At 37.5% G+C, this 22,943-nt stretch overlaps 1 protein-coding gene across 2 annotated transcripts in view; it reads right to left on the reverse strand.

Moving 5' to 3' along the window:
• CDK13 (cyclin dependent kinase 13) overlaps positions 1–22,943 on the reverse strand; it is a 123,982-nt gene that overhangs the window by 15,578 nt on the left and 85,461 nt on the right. For both annotated transcript variants that reach the window (XM_047695534.1, XM_047695533.1), the window contains exons 8-9: positions 7,780–7,881; positions 7,609–7,686 (exon numbers count right to left, since the gene is read on the reverse strand). In XM_047695534.1, coding sequence (XP_047551490.1) covers positions 7,609–7,686; positions 7,780–7,881 — 180 coding nt within the window. The remainder of the gene's footprint in view (positions 1–7,608; positions 7,687–7,779; positions 7,882–22,943) is intronic.

Below are 22,943 nucleotides of genomic sequence, written 5' to 3' on the forward strand. Positions count from 1 at the left end.
TTTACTCTGTGTTGTGGGAAGATAGCTGAGTGGTTATCTAGCTGGTAGTTAGCACACAGGACGGAACAGACCCACTGAGGCAGGGAAACTTACTAGGAACTAGGGAAGCAGACAGGACAGCAATTGATGGTAATTGCATATTAGCAAAAACTAGCCTGATGGCCAGCCAGTTATCTCAAAATCACTTACCGAAGAGGTCTTGAGATGTATCATACACTAAACCCGCAAATACCTGAGGTCTATTTTGGGAATCTATTCTGATCTATGTACTCTGGTATCAATACCATATGGTAGCTTTTAATTTTTGTAAGGCCAACAGGACAAAGCCTTCTATAATCCATTCCTCTAATTAAGTCTCCTCAGCATTTTCCTAGGATGAACCTAGCATCAATGCTGTCACACTCCAAAAGTAAGAGCATCTGTTTGGATTCAACTGCTGCTCTGAATTTATAGATTAATTTAGAAAGGACTGCTATCTTCAGAAGGCTTAACACTTCTATCCCAGAAATACCCCATTTTTCTATTTCCCTCAGTTTTATATTTACATTTCTTCAATTAGATCTTATATATTGCTTTTTATCAGGTTTTTTTGGGGCGTTTTTGAATGTATTCTTATTCCTACTATACAGCCTAAGCAGTAAATAGAGGAGTTTTGTTATAGAAGACATCTTACATATGACATACAAAGTTTTAGATAGCCATCTGAGATCCTATGGCTCCTACCATAGTTTTAACAGTTTCTTTGAGGCTTTCCAGGTTTACAATCTTACCACCTATAATCATTTCTTCTCTATTTTTTCAAACATGGATACTTCTTTTTCCTGATATGGTATGATATGTGGCAATTTCTAAACAATGTTACAATGCTAATGATGCCACACAATATTGGGTAGTTTTGTTTGGTTTCTAACTTTAATGGGAGTACTCCCTCTCATTGTTTACAAATGGGAAGGATGATGACTTTTGTTTTGAGAAAAACAACACATAATAAAGATAATCACAGCCACACACACAAACTCACACATATATCCTGTTAAGAATTCATTTATTCCTTTTTACTGTGGGCTTTATTTTTGTGACTTTTAAATTTTATTTTATTTTTTTAAGATTTTTATTTATTCACTTGACAGAGAGAGATCACAAGTAGACAGAGAGGCAGGCAGAGAGAGAGAGAGAGGGAAGCAGGCTCCCTGCTGAGCAGAGAGCCCGATGTGGGACTCGATCCCAGGACCCTGAGATCATGACCTGAGCCGAAGGCAGCGGATTAACCCACTGAGCCACCCAGGCGCCCCATGACTTTTAAATTTTAAAAGATACATCAGTTTTGTTAGTTTCATTTTTAGAAACTATTATAATCATCATCTGCATTTTTCCCCCATGAATAACTAATGTCATGAATCATACTAAGAGCATTCTTAATACCCACACTTACATTCAATAGAGGAATACTTCCTGGCCTTAGTAAAATACTATATTTTAGTGTAATGCTGTATCCTACTTGTTCATTTAGATGTTGTACATCAATATTCCTATGTGAGATTGGTATACAGGAGTTCTCAAAAATAGGGTTCAGACTCTTCGGGTGAAAGGTGTTACTAATACATTATTTGCCTTTTCCAGTGTGTTGATTTTGCACTGATGGTACAAAGCCAATGGTGGAGAATGACCAGCACCTTAGCAAGATTCAAGGCAGTGGCACCAAACTATCAGGCAGTAAATACTCTTCACTACTATACCATCTCCTGGGGTGGGGGAGAGACACACCACATGCCACTTAAGAATGTACTTGTTGAAGTGGTAAAAAATCATTAATGTTATTAAACCCTGACACTATTTGGAACAGTATATATCTTCTTTATATTCTCAATGATGAAAGAGAAAATACTCATAAGCACTTCTGCTGCTCTAGAAATTCTGATAGCTATCCTGAGAAGCATTTGTGCAATTATTTGAGCTGCAAGCTGAAGTAGCCGTGTGTTTTTCATGGACGGTCATTTTTACCTATATGAACAAGTAACACACTATGGTCACTCAGACTTGGGTGTCTGCCAGACATTTTCTCACATGTGAACGAGTCCGCTTGTTACTTCAAGAACAATGATTGCAGTATTTATGTTCAATTATAAAATCCAAGCTTTCAAGAGAAAATTAGAATTGCTAGGAAGCTTACGTCTATGCCATAGACTTGACAGCTTCACAGTAAATATCTACGGGCTTTTCTGATGAGATTAGTGGTGATAACCAAAATTATATAAAGAAATGTTACATTTAGAGGATCTGCTGAAATAGGGGACCCACTATTTTCCTTATTACCAGTGTTACAAAATCATCACAGATCCAGAGTGCAAGACAGACTAATGCATTTTAATATATTAGAATACAAAATATCCCTTCATATGTTTTCAGACTGTGTATTACAACTAACCTATAAGAAATTACCACTTATTTAGTGTAATTTCAAAGAAGAATATACACAATGACCTGAAAAGACGACCGAAAACAGCAAGCATATCACAGAGAGGGAATCCAGATGTTATTCTATTAAGCCAGACATTTCTTTTAATGTCTTTTTATGTAAAAGATATGTAAAATATCTTTTTATGTAAAAATGTAAAACAGTGCTACTCATTTCACCAACATTTATTTTAGTTTGGAAAATACAGACGTTTTATAATTAAGCAATGTTAACATACTGTTTTAAAATAGGTATTTTTACTTTCTCAGTTTTAATTTCTAGTATGATAAATATCAATAGGTATAACTAGCATAAACAAAGCTCCTGGGATCTTTCATAATTTTTAGCAGTGCAGAGAAATTCTTAGTACAAAAAGTAGCAATTTATAGGATTTTTTATGATATTGTTCTATGAAGACACACATGCTTCATTTTTAAAAATCTGGGAGCTTCCCTTCTTTACCTATATTCTAGAACAATCAAAGTCTAAGCCTTTAAAGTTATAAAAATCTCACCTGTGTGACCATCTAGATCTCAGGCTTTGTTGTGTATAGGGCCGGGGGAAGGGAGGGGAGATCAGACAGAAGAAGGGTTCTTTTCATTCCAATCTAATTTTTTCCATGATTGTAATTTTTAAAAAAAATTTCATAAGCAATGTATACTGTGTGATATAAAGGTTCTTTCTGGCTGCTAGAAGGCTTAGGATTATAAGTGCGACCCTTATGTTAAAAACATTTTTTTGCCTTTATTCATCCCATCTTGTCATCACTTGTTTTTCATTTTCTTTTGCTATCACTTTTTTTTTCCAAGATTTTATTTGTTTGTTTATTTGACACAGAGAGAGTGAGGGAGAGAAAGACAGAAAGCAAGCACAAGCAGAGGGAATGGCAAGCAGGGGAAAAGCAGGCTCTCTGCTGAGCAAGGAGCCCGGATGCGGGGCTCAAGCCCAGGACCCTGGGACCATGACCTGAGCTTAAGGCAGACACTTACTGACTGAGCCACCCAGGAGCTTTTTGCCATCACTCTTTTTTTTTTTTTTTTTTTAAAGATTTTATTTATTTATTTATTTATTCATTCATTCATTCTTTCATTCATTCATTCATTTGACAGAGAAAGATACAGCGAGAGAGGGAACACAAGCAAGGGGAGTGGAAGAGGGAGAGTCAGGTTTCCTGCTGGGCAGGGAGCCTGATGGCAGGGCTCGATCCCAGGACTCTGGGATCATGACCCCAGCCGTAGGCAGACGCTTAACGACTGAGCCACCCAGGTGCCCCTGCCATCACTTTTAAACCCCCTCTATTTCTATCACAAAACTTCTGTACTTTGCCTAAAATAGTGTTTGGAACAAGCTAAGTACAAATAACTTGATCACTGCTGTGTGAAACATTTTAAGATAGATTCTGATTAGTATTCCCACCTTTCATTAGTTCATACATATTTTTGTGCCATGCAGACTAGAAGTCATCATTCCTGGGGCTTTAGATTGGGGATATATCCCAGCATTACTGCAGGTAAAGTGAGGGGAGGAAATATGTAGGAAACTTACATTTATTGGACTCCTGTAACCCTAAGAATACGATTAGTCCTGTTTTACTTGTGAAGAAACAAACTGAGAGCACTGTGGAACTTACCCTAAGTCCCAAGGGCAGGAAGCAGCTGAGCTGGCATTAGAACCCAGGTCTGTAAGATTCCAAAGCCCACCCTTTCAATTAATACACTGCTGCCTCCTTCCTAACAGGGAGAAAACTGTTTCTTTTGTCAGAAACTTAACTTTTTCCTTCATGTTTTAAAAATACTTAATGCCACAGAATCAAAATTGCAGCACTTTTATATTATTATTAATATTTGGTATTTTACCAACAAAAACATGCTGAAATATATAAATTGGAATGTAAAATAGTCCTCTTCGCAGCCCTCTCACAAATCCATGCTCACATAACAACTCCAGACTCCTCTGATGTGTTTGTTTTACCTAGATGGGAGCAAACCAAACACAGCCTTCTATCGAGGGGCTCATCATGAAACGATGTTGCTTTCCTGTGTCAGCATTCCCAGGCCTACCATTTCCTTTTTTATATCTATACAGTATATCACCAAGTGGATGGATTGAGCTTTCTTTTTTCTATATAGTTCACTAACTGACTTAACATGTTCATAAAATAATCCAAGTACACTCATGCCTCAGGATGGTTATTACTTTGTTGTTCCCTAACTTCACTCAAATGATACCTCTGGGAGAAACTCCCGGATTCTCTCTGTAACACTGCCTCCTATAATTTTCTATCTCCTTACCCTTATAAGCACCTGATGTATTTTATTAATTTGTCTTGTCTCTCCCAATTAGAAACCGGAAGAAGTTGTGTGCTAGTTACTAGGCACTGAGGATACAACCCCCACCCTTCATTGTATCCTCAGTGCCCCAGAACGGGCACACAACCAGAAACCAATGGATACTTGTTCGATTAATCCCCCTTGACTTGAAATGACTTCTGTATCATATTCGGAGGTCCATATAAACTTGCTTTACTTCAGGACTTTCCCTGTACTGCCACCACTTCATCTATGTATCTTGTGGTAAAATGGTTTTAGTTGCTATAATTTTAACATACAATATGCCAAATTTTCCTTCTTTTTAAGAATTTTTCTGGTTATTTTAATGTTTATCTGGAGGGAGACTATCATTTGAAATCTGCATTAGGACTATAATGTTTATACAGCTTGAACTGTAATATTTAAAGAAGTTAAGGTTTCCAACCAAAAATGAGATATGCCATTCCCAATAGTTACATTAAATCTACTTTACAATTTTCAGTGAGACATTATAGTTTTCAATATCCCTGGAGTATATATGGTGGTGCTTTTGTTAAAGGCATCTTCTTCCTCATGTACATTTCTAACTGGTTATTACTGGTACATATTTTTAAGAAGCTATTGCTTTTAGTATGTATGTATTCGTATGTTATATTAGGATACTGTGTTCATAAGTTTACACACAATATACACAAGCACATATTTTCTCAACACTTGTCATTTTATTAGACTCTTTTACTTAAGGTGTTTCAGGTAATTTCCTTGCAGGCTGCCTGTATGCAATGCTCATATACAAATTATGACAATACTGCCTTCATCCTGCCACTCTTTATACCTCTTACTGGGTCACTTACCAGTTAACTAGTTAGTACTTCTAAAACACTCCTAAAATAATGATACTAGAAGACGCTTTCTATCATTCTTGTCTTACATCTTCTAGTATTTCACCACTAAATATTATTCTGGCTATTAGTCTACAATACATATTTTCACCATGTTAAAGAAATACACTTTTACACTTAGTTTGTATTCTAGCAAATGCTTATTCAACACCTACTAAGAAAAACATATTACCTTATTTCTATTAAAGTGGTGAATTATAATAATGGATGTCCTAAAACTGCAACATTTGTATATTCTTTGAATGACTCCTACTTGACTCAGCAAGTTGATTTTTAATGAAAAGCTAGATATGACTGGCTAATCTTTCCTTCAGAATTTTTGGATTAATATTCTATAGAAAATTTTCAGGATGTTTTTGTCAATTACTGATGTATATGTGTCATACTAACCTAAAGCTTCAGGAAGTCTTAATTCCTACATGATGTAGCGAATTAGTTAAAATTTAGCTACTAAGGTAGAACTGTCTAAATTCAAATCTCGATTTTGCTGCTTGCTAGTTATATGACCCTAGACAAATTCTTCACTTTCTAAGGTTCCATTTTCTTAATTATAAAAAGTAAATGGAAGGCTGTATGAAGCTTAACTGAGGCTAATTCAAGTGAAATTCTTAGAAAAATGCTTGCATCATGTATAAATAAAAGTTAGGATCATTAATAGAAGCCCTAGTATCCAAAGAATCAGGACCACTGCCTTAGTAAGTGAAAAAATGGGTAAGAGGGAATCATGAAAAAAAAAAAAAAAAAAAAAGAAAAAAAAAAAAGAAAGAAACACAGATACATAATTTAAATATTTTATTGTAACTGAAAAATTTAAAATATACATTCTCCAATTTTCTGACACAGGGCAAGGCCTCTCTTTGAACAGAGGATTTGTTGAATGGGACTCTGCATTAGCTTTCCTGAACAAACCACATTATCAAGGATTTAAAGCAATTTGAGTACTAAATTCTTCTAAATTTTTATGACTTACCTTTCTAACTTAAAGTAACTTGCCTCCCACCCAGTTAATCTGATAGCAACTTTGTTAAGTCTTTGCAAGCACCGCATCTGTGTATGTTTAAAGGACACACATATAATAATAAAAAGTTGGTATACAAAATTGGAAACAACCATCTCTTAGTCATTATACTTCAAAGGGGAGGATAAATACATAGTCTTACTAGAGAGTAGTAGTCTACCAGCTGCAACCATTCAGCGTGTCATGTTATCATGCTACTGTTACTTACAGAGGGACTGGAGAGCATCAATTAATCCAATAAGTCTGTTGAAGGGAAGGTTCATAGTATATTGGTATCTGTGCCTCATACCAATATCTTTCCTATAAGTTCTCATCCATATTTTGAGACACACACAAAACTTAGAAGTTGCAAATTGACATTATTAAATATGAAAGCCAAAGCTCTTTTTTAAAAAATAAAAGAATTACTTTAAAACATTACATGAAGAGAAAGGTGATTATGTATGTCCTTATGACTTAGGCACTACAATAGACTCCAAATAACGAAGACTGACACCTGTAGGTATATACACGTGTTTCCATGTATAAACATTCACATATAAACATGTATGCATATGTGTATATAAAACAGTTTGTCTTTACAGTATCCCCAAAACACTAATTCTTCCATCCTGTCATACTAAAAAAAAATTTATCTACCATTTATTCTCTCCTTCCTCATATTTATTTACTCTTTCTTCCTGGTCTTATTTTTTGGGCCCCCCACCCTTTCATTTAATTGCAGAAAGATTTAGGGACTTTGAGATCTTTAATTTTACTAGATCAAGTATCAAGAAGTACCCACATTCTAGTTTCTCCTCCATGTAGCAATCATTAGCCTTCAAGAAAACCATGCTGTTCTCCTAAAGACACAAACTTGAAAGACTTTAAACTTCCTATGAAGTATTACACACCCCCCAACAAATATTACAATCATGAGCTTACCTTATTAACTCTAGCTGTGCAAGTTCTTGATTTGCTTGAAATATAGGTTTTTTTGTGAAGAGTTCACCAAGGATACAGCTAGAGGAAAAAAATATGCATCATTATAAAATGATATGATTTTACTTTACTACCAAAAATTTCAAGTAAACTAAGCCAGTCAGCCTATCTTACCCACAGCTCCACACATCAATAGCAGGTGTGTATCTTTCTTCTCCCAACAGCAGTTCAGGTGGACGGTACCATAAAGTGATGACCTTGTTAGTATATGGCCGACTAAAAAACACAGAAAGCACTCTTTTGAGTTAATATCTGTTAATAAAAGAGATTCTCTTAAGAAATATTATTTTGGCTCATCAAAGCAATCCTACAATCCTAACTAAAACCAATTTCATCTGCCTACTAAATTCAGACATGCTATTACATCTGACATATGTGATCAAAAAATACATTTGAGAGCAACACGATTAACTGAAAATTTCCTTTTAAGGTCCCAACTGTTCAGTTCTGTTTTTCCTTTCCATAACTTTATTTTTTTTTTAAAGATTTTATTTATTTATTTGACAGAGAGAAATCACAAGTAGGCAGAGAGGCAGGCAGAGAGAGAAGAGGAAGCAGACTCCCTGCTGAGCAGAAAGCCCGATGTGGGGCTTGAACCCAGGACCTGGGATCATGACCTGAGTGGAAGGCAGCGGCTTAACCCACTGAGCCACCCAGGCGCCCCCCCTTTCCATAACTTTAAAGGGGATTAACTGACTTAAAGGAAGTTGATTGATTTTGACCAAATCTGGCAAATTACTAATGTGTGGCAAGATATAGTACAAATTGGAATCACCTAATAAAAATTTTCACTTGGGCATATTTTTGACAATATTTCACCGACTGCAACTCCACTTCAGTATGCACATACAAAGTACATAAATGTAGACTGTAGTCGTTGAGGTCTATTCTGCAAAGTACCACTGGTAATAGGTATGAGACTTTATCAAGATGATTTCTTTTGTCACCGCCTGAAAGAGAGGATAGACACATACTGCTACCTCTTTATTTGCCAGTGGGGCTTATCTGGTGGACCAAGTAGGCTGTAAGGAACGGAACTGAGATACTTCTGTAAAAGGCTTGCCTGCAGAGTCACTCATGCCAGGGATGAACACAATGCAGCTGTTTGAAAAGCCACTAGACTGTTGTGAGGAAGATTCATTGGCTGATCTTAAGCCAGCCACAAGAGGGGCAGGGGCCTGTTGGGGCTCTGTCCAGGGACAAAGGTGCTGCCAGGCACCACTGTTGCACCTTCCCTCTACTCTGATAGCACTGGTGGTGCACTCCCACCCTGCACTCTCCTATGGCCCCACTAAAGCTGGCAGGTGCACCCCAGTCCTGTATTCTCCCCCAGCTGCACTAAAGCTGTTGGTCACACACACTCCACAAAGGAGATGCTCCCTGATCACCTGGCTCTGGTGGCCAGGGGGACCTGCATTTCTGGGTCCCATGAGAAAGTAATAATCAAACAGTTCTTGGCAGGCTACCATGCCCAGGGCATTACACAGACTGAAATACACCCCTAGTCTTTCTGGGCAGAAGACCTACTTAGATGTCCTGGAGCTTCAGCCTAAGGGGCAGACTTCAGGTTTGCCACACATCTGAAGTCTGCAGAGGTGTACTCAGGGAAAGTAGGGCAGGAGACACCTTGCATTCTCTACTGACCTCATTACTGGTACCTCTCAGAAAGGAGCTTTTTACTCATCTTATGCTCTGACTTTTCCAACTGTAGTCCAAGGGATATCTCCAGATTAACCTGGTCTGCAGGCCAGAAGATTTACAATCATGGTCCCATATGACTATATATATTTGCATACATTAAAAGCTGCTGCCTGAGGTCTGGCTTCCAATCAGCCTGAATCTAGGTGCTGACTGAGAAGCCAGCCTTTGCAACACTGACGGGTCTTGGAACATCCTCCATAGTTGGTTCCTATCAAATATAAATCAGACTGCTTAGACAAACACAAAGGTTTGAGAAACAGATGAGCTAGAGCAAGGCTGAAAGATAAAGATCATCTCCTATACAAGCCCACTCCTTCAAGACTAGAAGAGATAGCTGTTTTCCCTAAACATAGAAATAACCACAATCAAGCAAAAAGAGGAAACAGAAAAAATATGTCCAAATGAAAGAAAAAGGTAAAACTTCAGAAGAAGAAAGAAAAAAATAAAACTAATGAAACAGAGATAACTAATTTACCTGATAGACTAAAAATGGTTATAAGGATGTTCACCAAACTTGGGGAAAAAAACAATTATCAATGAACAAAAATAGATAGAAAATGTAAGAAATTATCAAAGAGAAGTCATAAAGCTGAAGAAGACAGTAACTGATCTGGGCAGGGGGGAAGAAACTAGAGGGATTCAATAGCAGACTACATTAAGCAGGAGCAAAGCAGTGATAGAGCAGTGGGATTCAAACGAGCAGAGAAGCAAAAAGAAAGAAGAAATTAAACTGAAAATTGCTTAAGGAACCTATGGAACAACACCAAGCAGAATCACATCCATATTATATGGGTACCAGAGGAGAAGAGAGAGACAAGTGGACAGAAAAGTTATTTGAAGAAACAGTGGCTGCAAACTTCCCTAACGTGGAAAAACAAATATCCAGATCCAGGAAGCCCAAAAGAGCCTATAAAAATGAATTCCAAAAGATCTACACCAAGACACAGTATAAATAAAATGTCAAAAGTAAAAGATAAAGAGATAATCTAAAAAGCAGCAAGAGGAAAACAACTTTTACATACAAAGGACCTCCCCTCCCCCAGGTCTGCATAAGACTCTCAGCAGATTTTTCAGCAGGAACTTTGCACACCAGAAGAAAGTACACATTGTATTCAAAGTGCTGAGAGGAAAAAACTCCCAAACAAAAATACTCTACCCAGCAAGGTTATCATTCAGAATTAAAGGAGAGATAAAGTTTTCCAGACAAGAAAAAGCTAAATAATTTCATCATCTAATCTGGCTTTACAAGAAATGTTAAAGGGAATTCTTTAAGCTGAAAAGAAACTTTCTTTACTAATTAATAACTTTACTAATTAATAACAAGAAAACATGTAAGTATAAATCTCACTGGTAAAGACAGACTAATGGCAGTGGATTAAATCACATAAAGCTACTATTAAGGTTAAAAGACATAATTAGTAAAAAGAACTGTAATTACAATAATCAGTTAAGGGATATACAAAGGAAAAAGATGTAAAATGTGACATCAAAAACATAAAATGCCAGGATAAGTAAAAATGTAGAGTTCTAGAATGCATTCAAACTTAAGCTGCTATCAGGATGCCTGGTTGAGGGTCCAACTCTTGGTTTCAGCTCAGGTCAATGGAGTCCTGCACCAGGCTCCAAACTAAGCAAAGTCTGCTTGAGATTCTCTCTCCCTCTGTCCCTCCCTCTGCTCCAATGCATGCTCTCTCTAAAACAAGGATATCTTTAAAAACAAAAACAAAAACCTTAAATTGCCATCAACTTAAAATAGATTGCTATATATAGGCTGTTATGTGTGAGCTCATGATAACCACAAAGCAAACATCTGTAAGAGATGCACAAAGATAATAAAAAAAGAATGTAAGCATAACACTAAAGAAAACCACCAAACCACAAAGGAAGAGAGCAAGAAGGGAAGAAAGGAACTAAAACCCAGCCAGAAAACAATGAACAAAATGGTAATAAGTACAGATCTATTAATAATTACTTTAATAGAAACGGATTAAATTCTCCAACCAAAAGACAGAGAGTGGCTGAATAAATAAGACAAACGAACAAACAAACAAAAAAACAAGATCCTTCTATCTGCAACCTACAAGAGACTTGCTTCAGATCTAAGAATGCACACAGCCTGAAAGAGATAGAAAAAGACGGTTCATGCAAATGGAAACCAAAAGAAAGCAGGGGTAGCTTTACTTATATCAGACAAAATAGATTTTAAAACCAAGAGTGTAATAAGAGACTCTTATTAGTGGGAAGAGGGATGCCTGGGTGGCTCATTGGTTAAGCATCTGGCTATGACTCAGGTCAGGATTCCAGGGTCCTGGGATTGAGCCCTACATTGCACGCCTTGCTCAGTGGGAAGTCTGCTTCTCCCCGGCACCCCCATGCTCGCGTGCTCTATCTCAAATAAAATAAATAAAATCTTAAAAAAAAAAAAAGAGAGAGAGAGAGCGAGTGAGACAAAGAAGACCTTTATGATGATAAAGGGGTCAATCCAACAAAAGGCTATAACATTTCTTTACTTTTTTTTTAAAATTTTTTACTTATTTATTTATTTGATAGAGAGAGAGAGAGTGAGAGAGCATGAGAGAGAGAGAGCGAGCATGAGAGGAGGAAGGTCAGAGGGAGAAGCAGACCCTCTGCTCAGCCGGGAGTCTGATGGAGGACTCAATCTCAGGACTCCAGGATCATGACCTGAGCTGAATACAGTTGCTCAACCAAATGAGCCATCCAGGCGCCCAGATTTAACATTTCTAAATGCTTAAGCACTCAAGATAGGAGCACCTAGATAACGTAAATATTAACAGACCTAATAGGAGAAATGGACAGCAATACAATAATACAGGGGACTTAATACCCCACTTCCACCAATGAACAGATCATGTGGACAAAAAACAGCAATAAGGCAACATCAGCTTTAAGCAACCAATTAGATCATATGGTTGTATAAAGATATATACAGAATACTCCATCCAAAAGCAGCAGAATATTCATTCTTCTCAAGTGCATATGGACATTCTCCAAGATAAATTACGTTAGGCCACAAAACAAGTCTCAATATATTTGAGAAGCTGAAATCACATTAAGCATCTTTTTCAATCACAATGGTATGAAAGTAGAAGTGAATGGAAAAAAACTGGGAAATAAATCACAAATACACAGAGATTAAACAATATACTAAATACTAAACAACCAATGGGTCAATAAGGAAATCAAAGGAGAAATAAGTAAAAACCTCAAAACAAATGAAAATGGAAAATGCAACTTACCAAAATCTATGGGATGCAGCAAAAGCAGTTCTAACAGGGAAGTTCAAAGCGATAGAGGCCTACCTCAAAAAAACAAGATCTCAAATAAACAATCTAACTTTACACCTAACGGAACTAAAAAAAGAAGAACAAGCAAAACCCAAAGGTATTAGAAAGAAGGAAATAACAAAGAGCAGAAATAAATGAATCAGAGACTAGTAAAACAACAGAAAAGATCAATGACACCATGAGCTGGTTCAATGAAAAAAGAACAACAACAACAACAACAAAAAAAAACAAAAACAAAGGCAACAAACTTTTAACTAGACTCAAGGAAAAAAGAGAAAAGGGTCAAATAAAAATTCCTAGAAACATATAATCTTCCAAGACTGAATCATGAAGAAAAATAAAATCCGAACAGACCGATTACTAGTAAGGAAAATGAATGAGTAATCAAAAACCTCCCAACAAACAGGTCCAGGACCAGACAGACAGCTTCACTGATGAATTCTACCAAACATTTAAAGAAGATTTAATGCCTATCCTTCCCAAACTCTTCCAAAAATTGATGAGGAGAGAACACTTCCAAACTCATTTTATAAGGACAGCATTACCCTCATAACAAAACCAAAGACATCACAAAAAACAAAATTACGGTCCGGTATCCCTGATGAATACAGATACAAAAATCCCTGACAATGATGCTCACTCTATCCATTCTATTTGTCATAGTATTGAAAAATCCTAGCCAGAGCAATTAGTTAATAAAAAGAAATAAAAAGGCACTAAAACTGAAAAAGTAGTAGTAAAACTGTCACTATTTGTGGATGATATGATTTTATATATATATAGAAAACCTAAAGACTTCACCAAAATACTGTTAAAAGTAATAAATTCTGTAAAATTTCAGGATATGAAATCAACCATACACTAACAATAAAGTATGAGAAAGAGAAATTAAGAAGGCAATCCCATTTATAACTGCATCAAAAAAAAAACAAACCTAGAAGTTTAACCAAGAAGATTAAAGACCTATACACTGAAAACCATAAAGACACTGATGAAAGAAACCAAAGTCATAAATAAATGGAAAGATGTTCCATGCTCGTGGATTGGAAAAATTAATATCATTAAAATGTCTACACGACCCAGAGCAATCTATTGATTCAACGAAATTCCTATCAAAATCCCAATGGCATTTTTTTTATTATTATGTTCAGTTAGCCACTCTACATATACATTACTGGTTTTTGACCAAAGGCATTTTTCACAAAAATAATGCAAACTACCCCCAAATTTATACAGAACCCAAAAAACACTCCAAATAGCCATGGAGGCACCACACTCCCTAATTTCAAACAAATTTACAAAGCTACAGTAATCAAAACATTACAGTATTGGAATAAAAACAGACACATAGATCAATGGAACTGAATAGAGAGCCCAGATATACACCCATGAATAGACGGTCAAGTAATTTATGATAAAGGAGGCAAGAATATACACTGGGGAGGGGCGCCTGGGTGGCTCAGTGGGTTAAGTGTCTGCCTTCGGCTCAGGTCAGGATCCTAGGCTCCTGGGATTGAGTCCTGCATTGCGCGTCTTGCTTGCCAAAGAGCCTGCTTCTCCCTCGACCTGCTGCTCCCATTACTTGTGCTCTCTTTCTCTGACAAGTAAATAAATAAAATCTTTAAAAAATAATATATACTGGGGAAAGAACAATCTCTTAAATATCAACGGTACTGGGAAAACTGAATAGCCACATGCAAAAGAATAAAAGTGGACTACTATCTTACGTCATACACAAAATTTAAATTGAAATAGATTAGAGACTTGAATGTTAACACCTGAAACTATAAAACTTCTAAAAGAAAACACAGGCAACAAGCTCCCTGACATCAGGTGTTTGTTTGTTTGGATCTGATTCCATAAGCAAAGGCAACAAAGGCAAAAATAAGTTGGGACTACATCAAACTAAAAAGCTCTTGCACAGCAAAGGAAACCATCAACAGAAGAAAAGACAACCTACTGAATGGAAGAATATCTGCAAATCATTTATCTCCTAAGAGGTTAATATCCAAAATATATAAAGAACTCATACAACCAAACAGCAAAACAACCCCCCAAAATCTGATTAAATTATGGGCAAAGGATGCAAAGAAACATTTTTCCAAAGATGACACACACATGGCCAAAAGGCATATAAGATGCTCAACTTCACTATTCATGAGGGAAATGAAAACCACAATGGGATCACTTTACACCTGTAAGAACGGCTGTTATCAAAAGGACACGAAATAATAAGACTACCAAGCATGTAAAGAAGGAACCCTTGTGCACTGTTGGTGGGAATGTAAACTGCTATAGTCACTATGGAAAACAGTATGGAGGTTTCTTCAAAAATTAAAAATGGAAATCCCATATGACCCAGCAATCCTACTTCTGTGTATTTATTCAAAGAAAATGGAAACACTAATGGAAATACTAATCTGTACTTCCATGTTCACTGCAGCATTATTTATAATAGTCAAGATACGGGATAACCTAAGTGTCTATAGGTGGATGAATGGATAAAAAAGATGTGGTACACATAGCTGTCCCCCTTTACCCATAAGGGATACCATCTAAAACCCCCCATGGATGCCTAAAACCACAAATAGTACTGAACCCTATATATACTATGTTTTTTGCTAATCCATACATAACTATAATAAACCTTAATTTATCAATTAGATACAATAAGAGATTAGCAACAATAACAGAACATTTATAATACATACAGTAATGAAACTTGTGAATATGGTCTCTCTCTCCCTCAAATTATCTTATTGTACTGTACTCATCCTTCTTGTGATGATGTAAGATAATAAAATGCCTATGTGAGGAGATGAAGTGAGGTGAATGATGTGTAGGCACTGTGATGTAGCATTAGGCTACTATTGACCTTCTGATGATACATCAGAAGGATCATCTGCTTCTGGACTGGGGTTAATCGCAGTAATCTGAATCTGGGAAACACAAAACCCAGACAGGGAGATTACACATATACAATGGAATACTATTCAGCCATAAAAGACAATGAAATCTTGGTATTTATGACAACATGCATGGCCCAAAGAAGGTATTATACTAAGTGGATGGAAAAAGACAAATACCATATGATCTCATTTATATATGAAATCTAAAAATCAAACAAATAATAAAAAACTCATGGATATAAAGAACAGAAAGGTGGTTGCCAGGAGGAGGGAGAGCAAAGTGGATGAAGGGGGTTCAGGAGGCACAGACTCTTCATTGTGAAATGAACAGGTCATAGGGATGTGGTGTGAGAATGGTGATTACAGTCAATGGTACTGTAGTACATATTTAAAGGTTGCCAGGAGAGTGGATCTTGAAAGTTCTTGTCACAAGAATAAAAGAGAAATTTTTCTTTTGTAACTTTTTATAGTGACAAATGATGACTAGACTTATTGTGGTCATTTCACAGTGTATACAACTGCCAAATCATTACATTCTGAGATTAATGTTTTTTTTTTTTAAGATTTTATTTAAAAATCTTTATTATAGGGGTTCCTGGGGTGGCTCAGTCAGTTAAGCATCTGCCTTTGGCTCAGGTCATGATACTGGGGTCCTGAGATCCAACACCACATCCCGCTCCCTGCTGAGCAGGGAGCCTACTTCTCTCTTTCCTCCCTGCTCGTGTTCGCTCTCTTGCTATCTCTGTCTCTCCTTCAAATAAATAAATAAAATCTTTTAAAAATAAATAAAGATTTATTATTTTAATTTTTAAAATAAGATTTTACTTATTTGACAGAGAGACAAAGATCACAGGCAGGCAGAGTGCCAGGCAGAGGGAGAGAGAGAAGCAGGCTCTCTGCTGAGCAGGGAGCCTGACGTGGGGCTTGATTCCGGGACCCTGGGATTGTGACCCAGCAGAAGGCAATGCTTAACTGACTGAGCCACCCAGGCAACCCTAAAGATTTATTATCATTTATTTATCTGAGAGAGAGGCAGGTGGCAGAAGCAGAGCCCCAGAGCAGCACAGGCTCTGAGCTGAGTGTGGAGCCCAACGTGGGGCTCAGTCTGATGACTCTGAGATCATGACCATCAAAGGTCAGACGCTCAACCAACTGATCCACCCAGGTGCCCCACTAATATGGCGCTGTATGTCAATTATACCTTGATCAAAAAAAGTTCACCTGTTTATGCCTTAACTCCTTTCAAATTTGAAATCCCCTCCCTATTTTTCTCATTTAATCCTACACCTCCTTCAAGACATAGTGAAAGACCAATCTCTGTAAATTCTAATCTCTATTATCAACAGATTTAATTTCACGTTCTTATTTTTTAAATCATACTTAAGACTCTATTCTATTTTAGGTTTTCGATCTTTCCCAGAAGACAAAAAACCCAGGTGCCATTTTTTGATATGACCCCCATAGACAAAGCCCAGAACAACATACTTTAATGTATATGGCCTTTAGAGGTGTCCGGATGGCTCAGACGGTTAAGTGTCTGCCTTTGGCTCAGGTCATGATCTCTGGGGTTCTGGGACCGAGCCCCACATTAGGCTCCATGCTCAATGGGGAGTCTGCTTCTCCCTCTGCTCACGCTCTATCAGTCTCAAATGAATAAATAAAATCTTTTTAAAAAATATATGTGGCCTTTTTTTTTTTAAAGATTTTATTTATTTATTTGACAGAGAGAGAGATCACAAGTAGGCAGAGAGGCAGGCAGAGAGAGAGGAGGAAGCAGGCTCCCTGCTGAGCAGAGAGCCCGATGCGGGGGCTCGATTCCAGGACTCTGGGATCATGACCTGAGCCGAAGGCAGAGGCTTAACCACTGAGCCACCCAGGCGCCCCTATATGTGGCCTTTTAAGTTTAGTTGACATACATGCATTTGCTGGGTGGGAGAACAAAGTTTGTGAAAATTCTAATTACCAGTTTTCAAAAAACATTTCAAGGATCTGTAAGCATATGAAACCTATGGTCTTGTTAACTCAAGTGTAACTGAATATCTATGGTCTCAAGAAAATGTTTAAATTAATATAAATCCTTATGTAAACAGTGAATACTTTATCTTTTTGTTTGAGTGTTTTAATATATATATATATATATATATATATTTTTTTTTTAAAGATTTTATTTATTTATTTGACAGAGAGATCATAAGCAGGCAGAGAGGCAGGCAGAGAGAGAGGAGGAAGCAGGCTCCCTGCCGAGCAGAGAGCCTGATGCGGGACTCAATCCCAGGACTCCGAGATCATGACCTGAGCCGAAGGCAGCGGCTTAACCCACTGAGCCACCCAGGCGCCCCTTAAAATATATTTTTAAAAGTAAAAATATGTTGAATTATATAGAGAAATCATACAAATTAAAGTTATTAAATTTTATTGAAAAGAATATCTAAAATATTATTTTATAAACTATGTATTAAGTTCTAGCATTTAGAACATAGTTATCTTTAGCAGCTAAAATTAAGACTAGTTTAATTTTTTTAACTCTTCTATCAAATTCAGAAGTGAAAATATTTAGTGCATTATCGAAAACGATAGGGGCGCCTGCTAGCTCAGTCAGTTAAGTGGCTGCCTTCGGCTCAGGTCATGATCCCAATGTCCTGGGATCGAGCCCCACATCGGGCTCCCTGCTCAGTGGAGAGCCTGCTTCTCCCTTCTCCCTCTGCCTGCCCCTCTGCCTACTTATGCTCTATCTCTGTCAAATAAATAAATAAAATCTTTAAAGAAATGATTAAACACAAAACTAGATGAAATATACTTCTAAGTATATGGCGAAAGTATTTCATGTATACCAATTAATGGCTTTTTCAAGTTTTTCTAAATTCTTAGTTTCTGCCACAAGAACTAGGTAAAGTCAGAAAAAGCATTCAACTGTAAAATATGACATAGAAAGTTCAATTTCATTTATTCGTTTAAAGATTTATTTATTTATTTGACAGAGAGAGAGAGAGAGAGAGAGCACGCACACACAAGCAGGGGAAGCAGGAGGGAGAGGGGGAGGGAGAAGCAGGCTCTACATCCCCCACCCCCGGCCCCGCCCCGAGCCGGGAACCCACTGCGGGGTTCCATCCCAGGACTCCTAGGATTGTGACCTGAGCCAAAGGCAGACGTTTAACCAACTGAGCCACCCAGGCACACCAGAGGTTCAATTTTAAAACCCAAATATCTCAAAACTGTGGAGATGCTTTCATTTGTAAAATGAGTAAAATATTCAGACTGATACATACTTTCAATAAAACAAAGTACCATCACTGAATTTTCAATGTATTTTTCTTTACATCCAATGACGTATCAACAGAGATCAAAGACAGATCTCAAAACTCTGCCCTTAGATAATCCCAGGAATTCAAAAGATGGGTGGATCAGGGGATATGAGAAATAGTTACGGTCTTCCTTACCTTCACCCCCAACAAACAAAAGTACCACCATAAGGGTGTGTTCCCCAGGCTGGCAGATGGCTGAGCCTGCCATTTGGTCTAAACAGATAAAAGGCAAAAAGCAAATGCTCAGAGGAAGATCTTAGGCCCTTGAGGTACTTGGGACGTTCTGGATAATTAAAATACACAAACCAGAGCTGCTAATCTTAAAGAACCTTACAAGAAATAAAAAGAGAATTATATTAAAGGAAATACCAGAAGTGCTCTAAATGCTTCATTTTTTTCAACATATGTAATGGTCTATACTTCTTTTAGACTATAATATTTTTAAGAAAAACATGGGAGAGCATTCAGCTAACAAAATTTATCATATGCACAAATGCCATGTCTTCCCTCCGAATCTACTGCAGAAACACCTACCAAACCTACAAAAGAAATCTGGGGTCTGATTTTAACACCCATGCTTCAGAAGTCAAAAATCTTCTGTCATCTTTGATTCTCTTTGCTTCAAACCTCGCATCTGATGTATCAACAACTTCCATCATTTCTACATCCAAATAGATCCTAAATCCAACAATTTTCCACAATTTCAGAAAGTGTACGCCAAGCTTATCTTTTGGTCTGAGCCACCAGTATCTTTTCATTGTACTAGTTTCTCTGCCGTACCTATCCCTAGCCTGCCTTCTCCATTTTTTTTAAGGTGTTTTTTTTTTTTTTTTTAATTTAAAGCATAGAACAAGCTCATATTACTGTAACTACATAACATTTAAACTTTACCTCAGTGGGTAAGACCATATTCCCGAGTGTCTCATTTCCTATTTTTACACCGGGCAAATGTTTAGCCCTTAAACTTTCCCAGTCTATTCCCAAGCTCTGCAGCTGCTGAGCTCCTTCTACTTGCGATGTCCGTGGCCTGTGCCTTCATTAAGTTATCCCATTGTCATCACTCAGGTTGGTCCTAGCTCAATTTTACTTCATCAAAGGTCTGCACTAACCACCTTACCTAGAAGTCACCCACATGCCCGGAGTGTTCTTATAGTCACTATTTTATTTGCTTTGTGGCGCTTACGTATTTTGAATCCTTTATTGCACAGGTTCGCCGCCTACCTTCTTTCACCACCTTGTAAATGCGCTCAGAGGCCAATCAGTCCGTCACAGCTGTAGTTCTAATACTTAACCTGTAGGCCTGACCTCGGTTGGGGGTAGGCACAAGGTCATAAGCACTTACTGATATTTTTAATCAACTGACCTGCGCCATAAATGTTATAGAACACATTTTTCCCCTATCTTTTGATATTTTCCATGAAAAGTAACTCTGAAAGTTCTGTATTATAACACTGGTACAGAGAAACCAAAGTAATTTTTTTCCCAACTGAAATCCTCTTACAATCACTTTTCTGTTTTTACTACTCATGTAAATTTAGAAGTCCTGTAAGTACCCGTATCTAAACACATCCAAAAGGACATTTACCACTTTTTGCTACCCACTTGCTGCCTGTTTCCTGCTTCAGGAAACATCATCATCACTTCCGGCAGAGACTACTACCTGTCTCCCAAAATCTGTTCTTTTCTTCAATGGTAGCTGCAAACCTACACTATATTTCCATCCTCCCTGTAGCTGGGTGTGATCACATGACCAAGTTCTCACCAATGGAACGTGAATGTGGGTGGTAAGTGCCATTTCTAGGTCTGGCTCCTAACACCCCTACCTCCTTTTTTATAGTTTCTGGCTGACAAGAGGTGGTATACCTTGAAAGGCATATGAAGACGGCCGATCTTCCAACTTGGACCCCCGAATGACTGTATGAAGTCGATACCCCCTGATCTAATGATAATGAGATGGTTAAATACTCTCAATTGTCTACTGAGGTAAGCAACAACCACTCCTGATCCTTAAGTGAGAACCACATATAAATTTCATATTCTTTATGCCACTGAATTTTGAGGTTTTGTTTGTTGTAAAAGCTTAGCTTACCCTAACAAACTATGTAGTCAGTTGCTTAAGCAGAAATCTTACAGTAGGGGTACAAGCTGGGATGCGTTTAACAATACATATTCAACCATCAAGTTCTACCAATTTTATATCTTATGATCTAATTCATCTTTCTAACATCTATGCCCATTCCTGCCTAGGCTTACTGAAACAGCTTTCTAACGGACTGCCCTTGTTTCCATACTTACAAGGCCAATCCACTTTTCAAAATAAAGTCAAAGTGATAGCATAAAATGTCAGTACCTTATACCTTTCACACACACTGCTGCCTCCTAGAGCACACGCACACAAGGCCCAGAAAAATACCTGTTACTTGGTTCTTGCTTCAACCACAATGAGCATCAGTTCCCTTTGAAGGTTGAGCAAATGTTCATTTTCTACAGCTAGGAGAAAAAGCCAGGGAGACAGCACAGCCGACAGGAAAACTTTCAAGAAGACAGTGCTGCTATAATTATGTTTTAAATGTTTGAGATAGGCATTTTTTAAATAAACATTTTATTTTTTTTTTTTAAAGATTTTATTTATTTATGTGACAGAGAGAGATCACAAGCAGGCAGAGAAGCAGGCGGAGGCGGCGGGGCGGGGGGGCGGGGAGGTGCGGGGGAAGCAGGCTCCCCGCTGAGCAGAGACGATGCGGGGGCTCCATCCCAGGACCCTGGGATCACGACCTGAGCCGAAGGCAAGAGGCTTAAACCCACTGAGCCACTAGGCGCCCCTTAAATAAACATTTTAAATAAGCTTTTTAATAAACTAGTTTATAATAAACTTTTAGAAGTTAACATTGACAAAAGATACTGAAAATGATGGTTTTATTGTCAAGAAAAAAACACATGATTTATTCAAGAATTTTGCAAAACAGGTATCCTGCCTCACTTTCCACCTTAGTGTTAGATGAGAAGGAAGCAAACACTGAGAAAGCATACAGACAGAAAAAGACATTAATCATAAAAGCAAATTCCAAGGTAGATGGAGTTAGCAAATAAAGCCAATTTCAAATCACCTAATTCACTAATTTAAATGATTAACAAACAAGTATTAATGAAAATATTCTATGTTACGATCATGAAACTGTTTTTACAAACATAATGATGAAAATAAAAATAACTGAAACTATGTTCTGAAACTAGGTTGTTTGGGGCAACTGGGTGGCTCAGTCATTAAGCGTCTGCCTTCGGCTCAGGTCATGATCCCAGAATCCTGGGATAGGCTCTCTGCTCAGTGGGAAGCCTGCTTCTCCTTTCCCCACTCCTCCTGCCTGTATTCCCTTTCTCTCTGTCTCTCTCTTTCTGGGTCAAATAAAGAAACAAAATCTTGGAAAAATAAAAAAACAGTAAGTTTAAATCTCAAGAAAACGAAAGTACTGTTGTAATATGAAAACAGATCACCCAAAATTAGACAAATAAGTGAAAACCCAAAATCCCTAAAAACAAACCTGTCAAATTTGGTTACTAAGTTTAGCTACACATTATCAACATCCTAAAGATGGTCTTATTTAGATCACAAAAATGCAACTGATGTGACACCTCATATATGATACTTTATTTTTCTTTCATGGATTTTTAAAAAAAATTACATTCTTGATATCTCTGCCCAGTATTTCCATAAAAAGTGAATTTATAACTATGAAAAAAGAAACAGGAATGAAAAACAAAGAGGTTCTTAGATGGTACAGAATAAATACACTTTAAAGAAGACAACCTGAGTTCCTGGGTGGCTCAGTTGGTTGAGGGTCTGACTCTTGGTTTTGACTCAGGTTATGATCTCCAGGTCCTGGGACTGAGCCCCGCATCAGGCTCCCCAATCACTGGGGAGTCTGCTTGAGATTCTCTCTCTCCCTCTCCCCTTCCTCTTGCTTGTGCAGTCTAAAATAAGTCTTTTAAAAGAAAGAAAGCCTAGGCGCCTGGATGGCTCAGTGGGTTAGACCTCCACCTTTGGCTCAGGTCATGATCTCAGG

The sequence above is a fragment of the Lutra lutra genome, chromosome 11 (genome assembly GCF_902655055.1).
Source record: "Lutra lutra chromosome 11, mLutLut1.2, whole genome shotgun sequence".
Taxonomy (NCBI): Eukaryota; Metazoa; Chordata; class Mammalia; order Carnivora; family Mustelidae; genus Lutra; species Lutra lutra.